This window comes from Phasianus colchicus, chromosome 1 (genome assembly GCF_987193195.1).
Source record: "Phasianus colchicus chromosome 1, bPhaCol1.hap1.1, whole genome shotgun sequence".
NCBI classification, from domain to species: Eukaryota; Metazoa; Chordata; class Aves; order Galliformes; family Phasianidae; genus Phasianus; species Phasianus colchicus.
In genome coordinates, this window is record NC_143436.1 from 178,579,762 (window position 1) to 178,597,448 (window position 17,687).

Sequence of the window (17,687 nt, forward strand, 5' to 3'; positions counted from 1 at the left end):
AATAGCTAAAGTCACAGCAGAAACTGATGAAGAGAATTTTGACAGCTCCAAGTACTAGTCAAGAATTACTGTAGTTTGTTTTTCCTTTTCAAATGAAGTAGGAGGATTTTATACAACTTATTTTGTGGAATTAGTGGAGTCTATAGAACACAGTCAAGCAAAAATTAGGTTATTATGTAGTGACTTACCTGCAGTTTTTTGCTTTCAATTTAGTCTTTTCAGGTCACATATTAATTTTTAAATGAGTTGATCTTTGTGATAATCTTAACACTAGTAAGTTTAGAAATCACATTATTGAATCTTAAATTAATTTATGTTGTCTTCAAACCAGTTTAGTTTCACTGAACTAACAATGTTGTTAAAGGAAATGATGTGCGTTAACTTTCAAATAGGTATATTAACTATACTAACTAAATACAAGGGGTAAATTATTTTAATTTCTCCTCGAGTAGTAGTCTTATACCCTTATATCCTCCAGAGATAAAAGAATAAATATTTCTGTCCCCTGACTCCATGACTAGTTTGGGCAAGATACCTAGTTTGAGATAGCTATTAAATAAAATGAACTGAATCTTACCCTAAGAGTATATCCTACAAGTACCCTATTTAAAATTCCTGGGAAGGTGTAATGTTCTATCTGTATGGCACATGTATCAGTGAGATATTTTTGTTTGTTACAGGAAGGAATGGAAAGCCTTCACACTTTGGTAACATTTCAGGCATGGTTATAAGGGAAGATTATAATGTTGGTGGAGAAAAGACCCTTTTAATAAATGCAGTGGATCTGTTTCACATCTTTATTTCAGTCTGTTCTGTTGAATAAAAAGCAGGCATGAACATGACCCATGAATGGCATATTATCACGACCCATGGGCTATGCTGTAAAATGTGCTGTTTTATAAACTCCTGGAATGAATTCATGGAACTTTTTGAAGTAGGTGATTACTCAGTCTTCATTAACTTTCTTGCTGCTTACCAAAAATATAGTGCTTAATAAGGAGTGTGCCCTAGATCTACACGTCTAGCCTTTATCCTTCCAAAAATGAAATTGATATGTCAGTTGTGATTTTAAATGAAGAAATCATTCAACTTTGTGAATTACATAGTTATGAAATCAAGTCATTTTTCATCTATAGGTAGTTTTATTATAATGGAATTTCATGCTAAAAGGTGAACCACTTAAGCTTTTTCAGTGATGTGCTTATTTTTTATTGATCATAGAACTTTCTAAAGGCGTACTAGCCTAAACGTATCAACAGGGCTAAGTGCTGGATCTTGCATGTGGGTCATAATAACCTCATGCAGTGGCATAAGCTTGGGGAAGAGTGGATGGAAAGTTGCCCAGCTGAAAAGGGCCTGGGAGTATTGGTCAACAGCTGGCTGAACACACATCAGCAATGTGCCCAGATGTCCAAGAACAACAGCAACCTGGCCTGTGTCAGAAATGGTGTGGCTAGCAGAACTAGGGAAGTGATTGTCCCCTTGTTTGTGACACTGGTGAGACCACACCTCAAATACTGTGTTCACTTTTGAGCCCCTCACTGCAAGAAGGATGTTGAGCAGTGAAGCTGGTGAGGGAACTAATTATGAGGAATGGCTGTGGGGATTGGGGTTGTTTAGTCTAGAGAAAAGGAGGTTGAGGGGAGACCTCATTTCTCTCTACAACTCTACTGCTACCTGAAAGGAGATTCCACAGCATCAATCTCTTTGCATAGGAGACAAGTGACAGGACATAAGGAAAAAGTTGCACCAGGAATGATTTAGACTGGACATCTGGAATAATTTCTTCACGGAGAGAGTGCACTGGAGAGAAGCACTGGAATAGGCTGCCCAGGGAATCGATGGGGTCCCCATCTGTGGTGGTATTAAAAGAGACATTTGGATGTGGCACTAGGGGTCATGGTTTAATGATGGGATCAATAGATCAAGCTGATGGTTGGACTTAATCTTGAAAGTCTTTTCCAACTCAGATGATTCTGTGGTTTGGTATTTTTTTGTTGGCTGTATCTCATCTATATAAGGTAGGAACAGTTTTTTTTAATACGGGCAGGTCACTCCTTGTGGGAGTAGTGGATGCAGTTTAATGTTACTTGCAAACAAATATTTGAACAAAGTCCAGTATGGAATGTCAGCTACTAGAACAGCATTGAATTGGAAAATGTACTTGAGTAATATAAAAGATAATGAACGATGATGAAATACTGAAGATAAAGAATGAAGGGATTGTGGAAACTCCTTATCAGAAACTTTGCGTGAGGACTAAAAAAAGTTAAGAACAGAGAATGACAACGTGCTAGAGTTTTCCATACTCTATGCAGAAAAATCTGTACTGATTATGAAACCTTTTAGAAATCACATATATCCTTCAAACCTTACTAGGAAGTAGTGAGTTTATTATCAGATTTCCTGGGTTGTTGTTTCCAGTATGAAAAAAAATTTCAGTTGTGTGATGCCTTTGAAAATTGTTATTATCATGGAAACATAGAATCATTATTCTATTATATAATTATATATAACTATATATCATTATTAGATAATCCAGCCCAACCATCTACCTGCCACCAATATTGCCCACTACACCATGGTCCTAAGTGTTACATCTTCCCTTTCTTTAAGCACCTCCAGAGATGGCGACTGCCCCACTTTCCTGGACAGCCTGTTCCAATGCCCATCCACGTTGTCTGAGAAGAAATTATTCCTAATATCTAATCCAGTCCTCTTCTGGCACAACTTGAGGCCATTCCTTCTCATCTTATTGCTACTACCTGGGAGAAGAGGCCGATCCCCACCTCACTACAACCTCCTTTCAGGCAGTTGTAGAGAGCGATAAGGTCTTTCCTGAGAGATCTTATGTAACTCTAGGTATCTGAAAGTGCATTTATTCTGTAGAATCAATGAAGGAAGAGAGAGTTGTCTATACCTTACCTGTGTTAGGCATCTGTCTAAAGACAAATTGACTCAATCTCCTATATTTGTCTGTCTTCCTCTCTCTCTCTTTTTTTTTTCTTTTTAATTCTTTAACCTCATTAGAGAGCTTCCCCGAATACACGGAGAGAGATGAGTAGCATCTTTGGTCTTTCTGTACACCTTCCTTTTTTCTTTTGAAAGGAAGTGACGTGAAGTTTCTTACTTAAGTATACTAGCAATTGCAATGTCAAACAAATTTTTTTGTATATGGGCAGAAGGAATTGAGGCCTGTTTTTGGTGCAGACTGAAACAAGCTTTTGGTCTTAGATTGCTAAGAAGCTGTTTTCATTATTTACTTGTAATACAGTTTCAGTAAGCCTGATAAATGGAGTAGCTGATCAGCTTAGATGAGAAGACGAGCTGTTCTAGTCACAGAGCATTAAATGTCTTACAAAAGGAGTAGGTCTTCCTTCTGCCAGGATATTCCATGGATTTTTGACATAAAGAAGGCAAGATGAGCAAAATAATCTGGACTGAGGAAGAAATACCGTCCTAGTTATAATTTATGTGATGTATATTTTTCTTTGTGGCAGAAAAAGCAACTTGAATCTGTTACTGAACAGATCTATTTGAAAATTGCTTAAGTTTCTGAGGATGTGAAACCAAGTCTTCAGTAAAGCTTTCCACATGCCTGAGAGAGTTGTACTTTCAAGTTGAAACTTTGAATCCTCCTTTTGAAAACCTAGTATGGAGTAAAGTAGAAGCTGTCATGATTTTCCTGTAGGCTGTCTGATCTGTTTCAAACTGTGCTGTTAGTTGAGTGATTATGGTTATAATTAAGGGACTAGTTAGAAAAATTATAGGCATTAAATGCAAACACAGCAACCACAGTATTTTTCAGAGCAAAGTAGAGAATCTGTATCCAAGCTGAATGTTTCTTTATGTTTACTTTATAATGAGATATGATATAGTTGAAGTTTACTTTAAAGAAGGAAAATTAGTCATTCTTAAGAATTTGCATCATCATGCCACAAAGCCCACAGGAAAATTGAGGACTGGGAGCATTTTTTCGTCTTCCCTAAAAGTCAGGCTTCTGCTTTAAAATAGTTGTGTAGGCTACTGCTAGAGTAATTCATAGCAAATTCCGTGTGTTTTTGACACCTGTCTGAGGGTGGAGGCAACTGCCTCTGAATGGCTAAATTGCAGCTAACTTTGAGAATTGCAGCTTTGATTCTGTGTTCACAGAATCATAGAACAGCCTGGGTTGAAAAGGACATCCAAGATCTCTAATTTCAACCCCCCTGCCATGGGCAGGGTCACCAGCCACCAGACCAGGCTGCCCAGAGCCACATCCAGCCTTGGGTGTCTTGGTATTCTTGAGAAATGGGAACTGACAAATTCGTTTCTCATCAGCTGTTCATGATGACCTGGATAATAAGTCACTGCTGCTTTTTTAGGGTAAAAAACACTGATAAAAAAGACATGCTTCTTTGACTTGGTGGGTGGAGAGCAAGATGATGATCAGCTCTTTCTTGAATAAAGAAACAGTTTATTTCAGCTGTCCAAAGTTGAGAGATTGAGACTCAGGGTGTGAAGATGAGTCTCAGTCAAAGATAAATAGTTCTGGAAAAGTCCTAATACGTTCTCACTTTTCAGTTTGGTTGCCTTACAATTTTAGCCGTTAGGTTTGGGATGAGAGTAGAAGAATGTGACAGGCTATGGATTTAAATTTAAAACATCTGTTAGATTACTTTGTTGTTTATCTTCCAATTCCTCTTTAAAACTCCACTTTCTGTTGTACTTAATGAATCTTGACAACACTCATAATAATTTTAAATTCTTTGTCTGTGGATAGGAGGACATAAAAGATACAAGAGTTTGCTCCTTTTGTTTCCTCAGAGAGCCAAGAGGACAGAGTAAGCATCCCACTCCTTCATCTGGAGATTCATCATCTTCAGCTCAAGAAATGTATTTAAGCCTGTAGGGAAACATATTTTCATCCTGGTCAGGGCCATGAGAAACCTCATCAAATTGGCTCTGCTTTGAACCAGGGGTGGACCACATGACCTTCTGAGGTCTCTTTCAATCTAAATTATTCTGTTGCAGTCAAAGAAAGAGAAAATTAATGTATTTCTGTGAAAGTAAGAATGATGCTTTTGATTTTATCTGCTAAAAGAAAAAACACAAGAAAATAATTGATGCTGAAGAGCTTTGTAAAAGAAGTCCACCATTACTGGAATGAGTCATAAAACAAAGTAACAATATATAAATGAATAACAATATAATTACAGATGGTAATCTGCTATGTATGTACATTTTTAAAGGTGCAAACAAATCTTTGAACAATTAATTGCGTGTGGATGTAATTCATCTATCTATGAGTTTTTGGTGTATGGGAAGCCATATTTTATATAGCATTAAACACAAGTCCCTGTGACTATTTTGTTTGTGGCAATATTTTTTAGATTGGCCTTTTCTAGGTGTGATACTGCTGTTATCCATATGGAAAATGATAAAATATGAAGTTACTTGTATTAAGGTAATTGTGTTTCTTTTGGAGGTCGGTAGAACAACATGGCTGTTACGACATCTGACTGCATTTCTTTTTCTTTTGCTTCTTGCTTTTCCCTCCTTCTGACCCTATTTGTGTATGATTACAATTATTATAATCAGCATATTGGATATACAGCATTTAGCTTGAAAAAATGCCTTTATAATAAAGCATGTCTTCATTCTGGGTTTTCTGGTGGTGGTTTGGGGTTTTTTATTTTTTCTTTTTTTAACTATTTCATTTTGTAATGCTAACAGATTTTTTCTGTCATACTTAAAAGAAAACAAAAAAACAGCAGAACCCTCAGACTAATTTAAAAGGTTTAAAGATGACTGATATTCTTAATTTTGTTTTCTCCTTACAGGCCTGGCAGCTGAGATTTAGTCATCTTGTGGGCTATGGTGCCAAATATTACTCCTACCTCATGTCCAGGGCCGTTGCCTCCATGGTGTGGAAACAGTGTTTTGCTCACAATCCATTTGATAGGTAAAAATAGAGAAAATACTAAGTTATCATGCAGTGTTGTTGTACTTACTTCTGGAAAGGGGTTTACGTTACGCTCGGGGCAGCACAGGTGGTTGGGCTTTTTCAGTGCCAATTAATTTTTAGCCTTTTTGTTGATTTTAAGAGTGTAACAAAATAGAAAATGACCACAGATTAAATGTATTTGGGGACATAATCACTGATGCAAAGAACTCGTGTCTGTGTTTTAAAATACACGCTTGCCAGTTGAGAGGCACTGAAATCCATATTTAGATGTAATTATAGAGCTTGATTTTCATAGGTACCTAATTAATTGTAATTTACTTTTGAAATCAAAAGCAACTGCAAGTATTAAACAAGCTTCATGTCACCACCTTCAAAGCTAAGCATAGCTATCCTACTCATTTTGCTTTGTGAAATTAAAAGGTAAATTGTGACTTCAAAAAATTTAAATTAAAATAAAATGTTCTTACATCATAGGTGTATGTTCTAGGCATTATAACTAAGTAACTTTTTCCCTTTCAACAATGGAAGCTGAAATGTTTGCATTTTAACTTCCATAAACAACAGCACATCTTTGTGTGTATAAAACTTGTCTAGTTCAGTCAATCGTAGTATATTTTTAAAAGTAATTTGAATTCAAGGAGTCAACACGGAATCAAAGTGGTCATTGTTTTGGGGTGTAAAATCTCATTCCATCTCTGCTTTTGAATCACGTAGAGATCCTAGAAGTAAGTACAACTGAAAGCTGGACAGGCTCTTTGCAGATGACTCTAACATCTGTGCTTTTCTTTTCCAGGGCAATGGGTGAGCGTTACCGGAGAGAGATGCTGGCACATGGTGGTGGAAAAGAGCCCATTCTTATGGTTCAAGGTACAAAAAATTTTAGAACTCTTTGATTCCTTTGATCGAGAAAGAAATAATGTAAACGTATTTCCCAGTTTGTTCTTTATAGTTCAGTTTTGTTTTATTTATTGGATTTGTGAAAGAAAACCTTTTTGTTTATTTATTTAAGTGATTGTCAGCTTTTGCATCTCAGTCAGTGATGCACAGAACAAAACAGGCATAGAAATAGTTGGGACAAAATGTTGGAAGGGTTGTGTGGCAAAGTAGTCTAAAGAATTGAGAGTAAGAGTAAAACATACTTGAAAGTAAACAGCTGACAATTTTTGGATGCATAAGTTTTACATAGGTGAAATTCGTAATAGATCTGATTGTTTTGTAGGCAAGAATTGAACTTGTACTGGCCATGCAATTTTAGCATTGTCAAAATAGCTCTAATTATATTACTACTTTGAATATAAATTCTCTTGAAATGGAAATCTGAAGATTATAATATGGAAATCTCGTTCTTTATTCCTCTCAGTACTACATTTCCCTTTTGAATCTGGAAAATAACTTTTTCAATTCACTCTGATATTGTTAATTATGAATATTAATTAATCAGCCTCTGATGACCGCAGTTTTGAAGACTGGAAATTGCATTTTTTTAATCACTTAAGTTATGCAGTGGTAATGCATCTGTATTACATCATGAGCTCAACACAATTTCAAAATAAGAACATTCTATATATGTATATATATATATATGTATGTATCCTCTAGATTAGTCTACTTATTTTTTTGATCTGCAGGGTTACTTTTCCTTCAGCATGTCTTTGCATCTTTTAAACTTCCCTCTCTTTTCTGCTCTTGAAAAGTGTAACTGCAGCTCGAGATTGTGGACTAAGTAGTTGCAAGACAATTATTACATCTTTACAAGCAAATCCAATTATATTGTAAGTCATGTTGCAGAGGAAGAAAGAACATTTTTAAACACCAATTATGTTTGTTATCTTTTCTGTTTCTGGGGTGTATTTTCACTTGTTGAGCAAGGAGTGGAGTGCCCAAGTGGCTATATTGAAGTTCTTGGCAATGCACTTTCTTGAATCAAACATTATTTGACTGAAATTTGCAAAATGCAAACTGTGAATAGACTTAACAAATCTGTGTACCTAGAGATGTCTTCCCCCCTTGTATTTGAGAGAGCACAGTAGTGGTACCATCAGTTTGGGGTTGAAAGTATGCATCAGTCATTTTGGATAAAACTTCTTACTGAAATGAGTCTGAAGAAGTGGCATTGGAGTTCAAGAAATTCCAAATTTATTTCAAGCTTAAAGGAAATCCAGATTTGATGAAGCATGGAAAAGCGCAGTGAAAGCACACAAGTTCACCTGTCTTGTAATGCAGTAATCAGTGTTCTAGGCATTTCAGTATTCATATTCCTTGTGCTTGTGGTTTTTGATTCATTTCGTGCAGATCATTGAGCCCACAGGGTCAGTGGTGAATGATGAAAAAGTGATAACTGTGCAGCCTGGTGTTTGCTGTAAAGAGCAAGCTGAGTTTAAGGAACAGTTTTACTATTAGATGTTAATGGTAAAATAATCTTTTCTGAAGTGACTTAAAAAAATCTATGTGTGTAAGAAACGGAGTCTGATTTTTCATTTTTTTCCTTTAAATTGGTAAGTTCTTAAATCACTAACTAGAACTGCCTGTCACTCAGAGGTTTCCTAGTGCACCTGCTGGCATGTCTGTTCACACACCTGAGGAGAACCAGACTGGAGGAACTCCTCTGCATCAGAAAACAGCTGACGTTTTCAAGATATTTTTACTTCTATATTCTGAATTTCTTCAATATTACTTTAAGCAGAAATTTAAAAAGATATAAAAATAGATTCAAGATTATTAAAATTATCAGAAAAAAAATGCCTTTATTAACTGCAGAGTCCTTACTTGTGCTTGGTGTGACCTCCATTTGTAGACAGTGTGGAATTTAAACAAGCATGTTGAGTGACTCTGTGAAAAATTAGATTCAGGTGACTCAGGTCTTTTAGCATGTCAATAATTTGATTGCTTATTTTGGATTATTTAAGATTAAAGCATACAACAGAAATGATGGAAAAGATTATTGTATGTTTAGATTTAATCATTCTGTATTTATTAGGAAAAAAAAGGAGAATCTGAAGAGAAAAATAGGATCAATTGCTTGTTCTTTCATTAGTTTTGGTTGCCATTTCAAACAGCATCTGACTCTGCTGTTTTTAACCCCCTTCCTTCCAGATATTTTATAACACTTGATTTCCACCTTTGGTTGGCTTTCATCAGCTGCAGTGCTGCACACAGCTGGTTTCCTGGCTAAAGACAAATTCCACCAGACCCAGCAGCTTGTTGATTTTATTCAACTTCAGAGAAACTTCAGATTCTGTGCCCACTAGTGCCCTATTTAAAAAAACCTACATTCTGTATGGCTTGAATTTTGTTTTCCTTTATTAAAGGAACACACTTGCTCAAATTTGGCTTCTGGATTTATGCATGCAGCCTCACCCTTGAAGTGCTTCCTTATCTCATTGTGCAGTTTGCTATTTTCATTGATCTGATAACAGATAACTTCACAAGCACATTTCATTTATTCAATTTCTTTGTTATGATTTTCTTCTCAGAAGCTACCTATTGTCTTTCTTTTGTGCTTGCATATGACCCTAGCTTTTCATCTTTCTCCCACACAATTGCATAGATGTACTGATTAAGAAAGATAAAGGATCTGACCTGCCATCCGGTGGAGCTGGTGACAAGATTCGTGTTTGAACCAGCCTGTCATTAGAAAAACACAGTATACTTCTTTTTGTTTGGATTTGATTCCTGTGGCATTTTTTCTCATTTAAAAAAAAAAAAAAAAGAAAAGCCTTTTGAAACCTTGTAAAACATTTTCTGAAGTGACACGTTTTACCTTACCCCTTTGGTAACTGACTAAATACAAAAACAGTTATGCATGCACATAGCAGGAGGAATGAAAAAAAGGAAAATGCTTTATCCAAGAGGTATCCTTTTTTCCTTGAAGAGAAAATACAGTTTGAGATGAACTTGATGTCTTTGTTTGTGTTGGATATCCACATAGCTCTCCTTCATAGGATTACATGGCATTAGGCATTCCAAACTCCCTCAAAGACAGGGATTTCAGGTCTCTTCCAGGTCTGGTCGCAGGTTTGAACAAGCTTCAGGTGTGCACCATCCCTCCCCCTCTCCCTTGGCACTCCTCAGCTGGAAAGAAATCCAGGTGCATTGGCAGAAAGTGAATTGCAGTGTGGAAAGTACAGGGCTGGGTGATTTCGGAACTGAGAGCATGGAACAGACTCTGGAGCATGCTTCTCCTGCAGTTTTGCTGGAGTCACGTTGCCCTTCAGGTCTGTGAAGAAGCCCATGTGCAAAACCCACACGCGGTTGTATTCTTCACTGATGAATAGTGCATCGTATTGTAGACAGTCATTCTCAGTTGTGTTCATGCATAGTAATCAGACCAACTAAATCTGTAAATAAACATGTGTTTGCTCCGATGCAGTCTGAAAATTTGTTTTTCTATGCCTCTAATTGTACTTGGTGGAATAATTATGATTTGAAGAGGCTGTAAAGATCTTCAGATAACGCTTGTGTGGCTCTTTGAAAGTATCAAATCTATGCATAAATCGTAAAGGTGATGTGAGTGGTAACATATGTTAACTCAAAGTACATGGACTCCAAATAATTAATGTTCCAAAGGGGCAGAGGCCAAATTCTGCCACAGGCTTTATTCTTCTCCCAACTTCCAGTGATTGTAGGTTATAGCTAACCAGCTCTCAAAAGGGTGTGGTTAACCACAGTGGTGTAATGTGAAAGACAACTTCAAAGCAGGGAAGATAAGCTGTGCAGTTGCCTTAGGCTTGGGAGAGACTGAGCTGAAATAAGGGTTGGTCTGAATGGATAAAACACACTCCTAGGTTTTAAAACTGCAGCCATCAGACCTTATGGACATCTTACTAAATCATTAGACTAAAGGGCTGAGTACGTACTGTTCCTACTTTGATATATTTTAATGGGGTTTAAAGGAAGACATGACAACTCGTAGGACAGCTGGGTAGTGTAAGAGGTTAAAACATGAAAATAGCATCAGTATCTGTTTCTTCTGGAGTTGTCTACTCTAAAATCTATAGTTATTTATTTCATAAGGGCATGCTTGTTTTACTACAGAAGTTCTTCTGGGATGACCTCAGTTACAATTCGTCCTTATCCTTCAAAAGCAAATTCTTCTAGTGTTTGCTTTTGATGTCAATGATGGGAAAACAGCATTGCTAATGCATGAAATCTGAAATCTGTTTGCATTATCAACAGTTGGAAGCGTGGGCTGGGAGGTCAGTTGACATCACTATTGCCAGAAAAAAACTGAATTCTGCTACGTATGTGATATAAACCATGTGGAAAGCAAATAAATGTAGTTTGTACCAAGTTTTGAGAGAGATCTGGTAAGACTGTATTCAGCTGCACTAAAATACATCTGAGAGTATTGTAGTTAATTGTGCTTCTTTTATTCGTTTCATAACACCCAAGGATAGAATGGTCTTTTATGAATCACTATTCTTCTACAGGAGGAACATTAAATCTACTTAAAGATAATAACAGCATCGGTCTCTTCCCAAACCTCATAACTGAGTGCTGTACTATTTGTCTTTCTTCTTCTGTGACATACCAATAATCAGTGTTTTAAGAGTGGTCTGCAGCAAAATAAATTTAGAATGTCAAAAGAATTAGCTAAATGTCATTTAGCCAGGCTGGTTTTTATAAACTCAGTAGTTGAAGGTTTTGTATTTTGGAGCTTGCAGAGGTGAAGGTTATTATATCCATTGTGGCTGGTTTTATACTTTAAGAAAAAATGTGGTCTAGACAGTACTACAGTCGTCCCGCCTCGCTGATACCTGATAGCATATAACATACTGGCTATAGAAAAAATGGTTCCTTTGTAGAGCATCTTAAAAATTGGAGGGTACACAGAATCAAGAAAAAGATCACCAAGTCCAAACCGTGTTGAAACAGTGTTCCTTAGTGCCACGTCCACAGGTCTCTCAAATACCTCCAGGAAAGAAATCATTTCACCTAACTTCACATTTTTATACTTTTTATAACCAGCAGGGTTTCCCTTCTGAAGTTTTTCTTACTGTTCACTCTCTAGAAATAGTGCCAGTTTGTTCAGATGTAAATACCTGAGGTAAAATCAGGCAAAAAAAAAAAGAAGGTGAAATGATTTACAGTGTCGGAACCAGACTTCATCTCCCTGAAAGATGAAGTTCCTCTAGTCATGCATGACAGTGTATCTTCCAGTGGGCTGCCATCTGAGTCGCATCCTTAAAGCATTTCAGAGCAAGCTGTACTTCTGAGCAAACTGCAGGAAAATATTGAGGGTTCAAACTGTTTGAGGGAATTTTTCTAAGGTTGTTACAGAGCAAATACAGATATCTCTCAGCCACCCCCATCAGCAACCTGGGAGTCAGTCTGCAGTGGGCTCTCAGGGGAGCGTGGCTTAGTAGCTGCTGTTGGAACACATCTGTTTCTGTTTCCATTGTGAACCAGAAGAAATTCCACAGCAATTTTACTAACATTAGATTACAAGTTTACCGTGAACTTCAGAGTATTAATTCTGTTCTCCTTCATTTTGAAAATGTCTCGATGCAAACTACATGTAACAGCATTTCAGTCAATCTATGTGTAGTGTGAGATTTGTTTTCCTTTGAGTGCTCATTATTATCTTCTGGGCCATGGCAGCTTGTGTTGACACATGCAACAGGTTTAAATCAGATTGAAATGGGATTCTGTGAGGTCTCAGCTCTTTCTTTTAGTTGCTCACTCAAAATTACGTCTAGCCGGTCTGTTTCCTGGTGGGTTTTGAATAATTGTGCTTTAGTAAAAGATTCCGGTCTTTTAGCGGCAGGCAATTATAATTTCCACTGAAAGCAAACATTGTAGAGGATGTGAAAAGAGTACAAAACTATGTACAGTAGGTATACTGATCAGAAAGGGTAGAACAAGGTTATATTTACGTTGGCAGTTGTTGGAAAGAACAGAACACTTCAAAGTAGTATGAAGATTAAATTTTACATTATTTGGCAGCCGTATTGTTTTTCTTTCCTGCTACGGTCATGCAGTAAATTTTCATATATAATTTCAAAAATATTAAGAGCAGTGAAAAGATTCAGCACTAATGTAGTATTTGTTATGAAGAAACATCTGAAAATAATTTACATGAGATTCTCATGCTTTATGAAAACTGGGAGGAAGGTGTGAGATTTTTAGTTGTTCTGCTCATGGAACTACCTGACAAAATACTTGAGTGTGATTGTTTCTTGTTCTAATTTCCCTGTCTGTTATTCTGTAGCCATGTGATACAATTAGCATACCTACTAATGAAGATTCCTGATAAAAGATAAATCCCTCTACTGTACAAAAAAGACAACCAACCAACCAACCAAACCTAAAACTGCAGCACACTGAAAATACATGCTTGGATATATTTCATGCCTTGTGTAATATTTCAGAGATGTTTGTACTTTAAATACTAAATTAAATGGTTAAGGTGTGTAACCCTGAAAAAATACGTTGTTTTTCTCTGGCTGTGTCAATCTGGAGACTCAGCAGATAAGGATTTAGATCCTTCCCGATCTCTGATTTCTTCCAGTCATTTGGAAGTGACTGCTTCTAGCTTGTGTTTTGATTGCATTCCTTTACAAGATATATAATTTGCAGCCTAAGGAAGATCATAGCGATAAAAAAATGTTCACAATCTTGAAACCTGTCAGTTCTGTGATAACATGTACCAGGCGACTTGATACAAACAGCTACTCCCTGTGCATTATAATTGCATTTGTTTCTTGATGGAAAGGAGAGGAGAGGAGAGGAGAGGAGAGGAGAGGAGAGGAGAGGAGAGGAGAGGAGAGGAGAGGAGAGGAGAGGAGAGGAGAGGAGAGGAGAGGAGAGGAGAGGAGAGGAGAGGAGAGGAGAGGAGAGGAGAGGAGAGGAGAGGAGAGGAGAGGAGAGAAGGGGAGAGGGAAGGGGAGAGGGAAGGGGAGAGGGAAGGAAAGGGGAGAGGGAAGGAAAGGGGAGAGGGAAGGAAAGGAAAGGAGAGGGAAGGAAAGGAGAGGAGAGGGAAGGAAAGGAAAGGAGAGGGAAGGAGAGGAAAGGAGAGGGGAGGAAAGGAGAGGAGAGGGAAGGGAAGGGAAGGGAAGGGAAGGGAAGGGAAGGGAAGGGAAGGGAAGGGAAGGGAAGGGAAGGGAAGGGAAGGGAAGGGAAGGGAAGGGAAGGGAAGGGAAGGGAAGGGAAGGGAAGGGAAGGGAAGGGAAGGGAAGGGAAGGGAAGGGAAGGGAAGGAAAAAGATAGCTCTCTGTCATATTGTGACAATAAAAGCTAGCTAATTTTACTAACTTGATTATTGGCAAAGCTTTTAAAGTGATATCAAGTGATAATGCTAAGAGTCTGTTGTCTTGATTTTATAGGTATGCTTCAGAAGTCACCTTCAGTTGAAGATTTTGTGGACGCCCTTGTTTCAGACTTAGACCAGGACTTCGAAACGTTTATCACAGACTCATGAGAATACTGAACTGAATTCTTTTACAGGAGATAACATATATCTTTATAATTGTGTTTACAATGTTGTTGTGACTGGTTTTACTTCTTGGTAAACACTTGTATGTGTTTGAATATTCACATTGGTGGAACAGTAATAAAAAATTTTATTGGATGATGTGATTTTGTTTATGAAGATGATGGCTTTCCATTCCTTAAGCACAGAATTTGAGACAATAAATACTCTAATACATACTGTTAGAAAATCTGATCTTGTAGCAGCAGATGGTTAAGAGGGAAGTGAACTCATCCTCAGGGTTGGTGGAGTGGCATCTTTCATTACATGCACTGGTTTGGTGTTAGCACATAACCATCAAATGTCATGACCCAGAACTGGTTGCATGGGTCCTTCTTACATGGTAATGGATATTCTTTAAAATTGTTTATTCCTTGTGGTTCTTCTGAACTGGGGAAAATCAAATTGTGTTTGCAGTGGAGAAGAGAAACCGGAAAGAAAGTTGAAAATTGCAATTGAAAACTAGGAAGTATCTAAGAGTGGGAACAAAAAGATGGAAGAAGGAAAGCTGTGGTTAAACAGGTGTGTGAAGGAAAATGTTAGGATGAGGAGGAAAGAAATACCACACAGCATGAGAAAGAAGCAGTGGAGTAAAAGAGGAGGCTTGTAAGTGCTTCACAGTGATAGATGACATGGTAAGTAGACATGCTATGATGATCCAGTCAGTATATGTGTGGCCATATTTGCAAGTAAAGATAGTATATTTTGTTATATAAAGCTGTTGAACAGATCTGCTTAAAGTTTGGACGAATGGACCATTCATCATATCAGGTGCACAAAACCTGAGGAGGAACGTAGTTAGCAAGGTCTAATAGAGCTGGTGTTGCTATTGAATTCATAGGTTTTTAAATACCCAACTGAATTTTGTAATTATTATTTATTATTATCCATAATTATTATTCATTAAGCAGGACTAGGAAAGTAATCCTTTCCCTCTGCTTGGCACTGGTGAGGCCTCACCTCAAGTACTGTGGTCAGTTTTGGGCACCTCAGTACAGAAAGGCCATGGAGGTGCTGGAGCAGGTCCAAAGGAGGACCTTATTGCTCTCTTCCAATACCTGAAAGGTGCTTACAGCGAGAGCAGGGCTGGTCTCTTCTCACTGGTGACAGGTGACAGGACGAGGGGAAATGGCCTCAAGTTGCCAAGTGTAATTTTAGGTTGGATATCAGGAAAAACTTCTTTACAGAAGGGGTTGTTAAGCACTGGAATAGGCTGCCCAGGGAGGTGGTTGAGTCACCATCCCTGGATGCATTCAAAAACCATTTGGATGTGGTGCTCAGGGACATGACTTAGCAGAGGGTTGTTAGAATGAGCGTAGGTTGGTTAGGTTGTGGTTGGACTTGATGATCTTTAAGGTCTTTTCCAACTTGAGTGATTCTGTGATTCTATGATAGGCTTAACTTTTGCAGACTGCCACTGAACTTTCAGTTTTCAATAGAGCCATTGTTGTCTGAGTTTTCTCCCATTTAGAGGGCTGGAGCACCTTGTATGAAGAAAGGTTGAGGGAGCTGGGCTTGCCTAGACAGGAGAAGAGAGGGCTCTGGGGAGACCTCATTGCATCCTTCAGTACCCAAAAGGAGCTTGTAAATGGGAGAGGCAGATATTTTATACAGAGGGGAGGTTTAGGTTAGATTTTTGTTAGCAGAAGATTCTTAGAATGGTGAGGTGCTGGCACAGGCTGCCCAAAGAAGTTGTGGCTGCCCTACCCCTGAAGGTGTCCAAAGCCAGGTTGGATGGGGCATTGGGTAGCTTGATCTGGTGGAAGGTAACCCAGCCCACAATAGAAGGGTTGAATCTGAATGGGCTTTAAGGTCTCTTCCAACACAAATCTTTCTATAATTCTATGATCCTATGATTCTACGACCTTTTACCTGTTTTATAGCAGTGGTTTAAGTTCTCCTGTGTTACTTGGAGGGCTTTGCTAGATGAAGTTAATGGTGAACATGGATTTGCAAGCATTTTGATGATTCCATTGCAGAGAACAATTATTGTGGAAATATGTTGCAAAGTATGATGCTTAGGTATGACCTAAATCTGCTCCCTGCATAATTGTTCACATGGAGTTTCCCTTTCGTAGTAAGTGGATGACAGGAAGCTCTTTCAAATATAGGAGGGCAGATTCAGATGTAAAAAAACTCATTCGTGTCAAAATTTTTTTTTCACTATAGTTAGCTCCAGATAGGTGGAGCAGCTTTGGGTTGTATATTGTGTAGCGAACAATAAAGGACACATTATTAGTGAGGGGTTTCTTCCAGAAGTAAATTCTGAAATGCTACTTCAGTGCTTATTTAAAAAGAATGTGCAAGTTTTCCTCGTTTGAAATAGCCTTGTCTTTCTGAGGTCCTGTGTGTGTCGTTGCAAAAGGTTTCATGTATGTTCATGTGCTTGCAGCACAGGAACCAAGGCTGAGAGATGAGAACTATTAGCTGGAAGAGAAGCAAGTAAAAATGAAGATACAGACACCTAACAAGAAGAAATATGAATGTTGGGAAGAGACTAGTAAAGATGGGAATTGATTAGGTGATTGGGGCCCATTTTTTAACAGAATTTGTACTGTCAGATATTTTTTGATAGCTTATACTCTCTTCCCATCTTTTCACTTTGTTTTTCCATAGGAGGAATTTATATTTTGCGATCAGCACTGCCTTTCTATTAGATCTGATTTTGGACATTTTTAGATATGTTTTGACTGTAGGCAAGCAGACCTATTTTCAGATGAGTCACAATTAAGCCTCCATGTAATGTCCGACTGACTGCATTCTGCAGCTGCTCTTGGCTTCTGAGAGGAAAGAGTGTAATAAATGAGGTGGGTATTTCCCTATAAATAAACACATTTAATTTTAGACACGAGTGAAAACATGTTGTGAAGATGGTAGTTTTCAAGAGGAAACAATAACTTGTGAATTTAAGCTTAACAGCTTCTCATATTCAGTGGAAGTGTGGGAATCAAAGGGTGTCACCAAGGGAGTTTTGTGTTAGTTGCATATTTTTTGTACTAAGCAAACAGCCAATAATGTTTATCTGGAGTTGGCATGTGTTAAAAGATTCACTGAGACAAAAAGAACTTAGGAAAAGGAAATCCTAATGCTAACATGAACCTTGGAGCATTGCTGTAAAGAAAATAGAACATCACTATTGGTGGAATAAGAGCATTTTAAATTAAGAGATTGCCTGTAGGTTTTAATTTGAAAGAAATTGATGTTTAGAATTTACATACTTTATCAAAATGTACATAGTAGTCATCAGTTTATGCCTGTGGCCTCTATTGC

General features: G+C 37.7%; 1 protein-coding gene across 1 annotated transcript in view; it reads left to right on the forward strand.

Annotated features, from left to right (window-relative positions):
• Positions 1 to 14,516, forward strand: part of MIPEP (mitochondrial intermediate peptidase) — a 66,450-nt gene extending 51,934 nt beyond the window's left edge. The window contains exons 17-19 of the mRNA XM_031615875.2: positions 5,823 to 5,944; positions 6,741 to 6,814; positions 14,272 to 14,516. Of these exons, the coding sequence (XP_031471735.2) occupies positions 5,823 to 5,944; positions 6,741 to 6,814; positions 14,272 to 14,366 (291 nt within the window). The 3' untranslated portion in view covers positions 14,367 to 14,516. The remainder of the gene's footprint in view (positions 1 to 5,822; positions 5,945 to 6,740; positions 6,815 to 14,271) is intronic.
• The last annotated feature ends 3,171 nt before the right edge of the window (positions 14,517 to 17,687 follow it).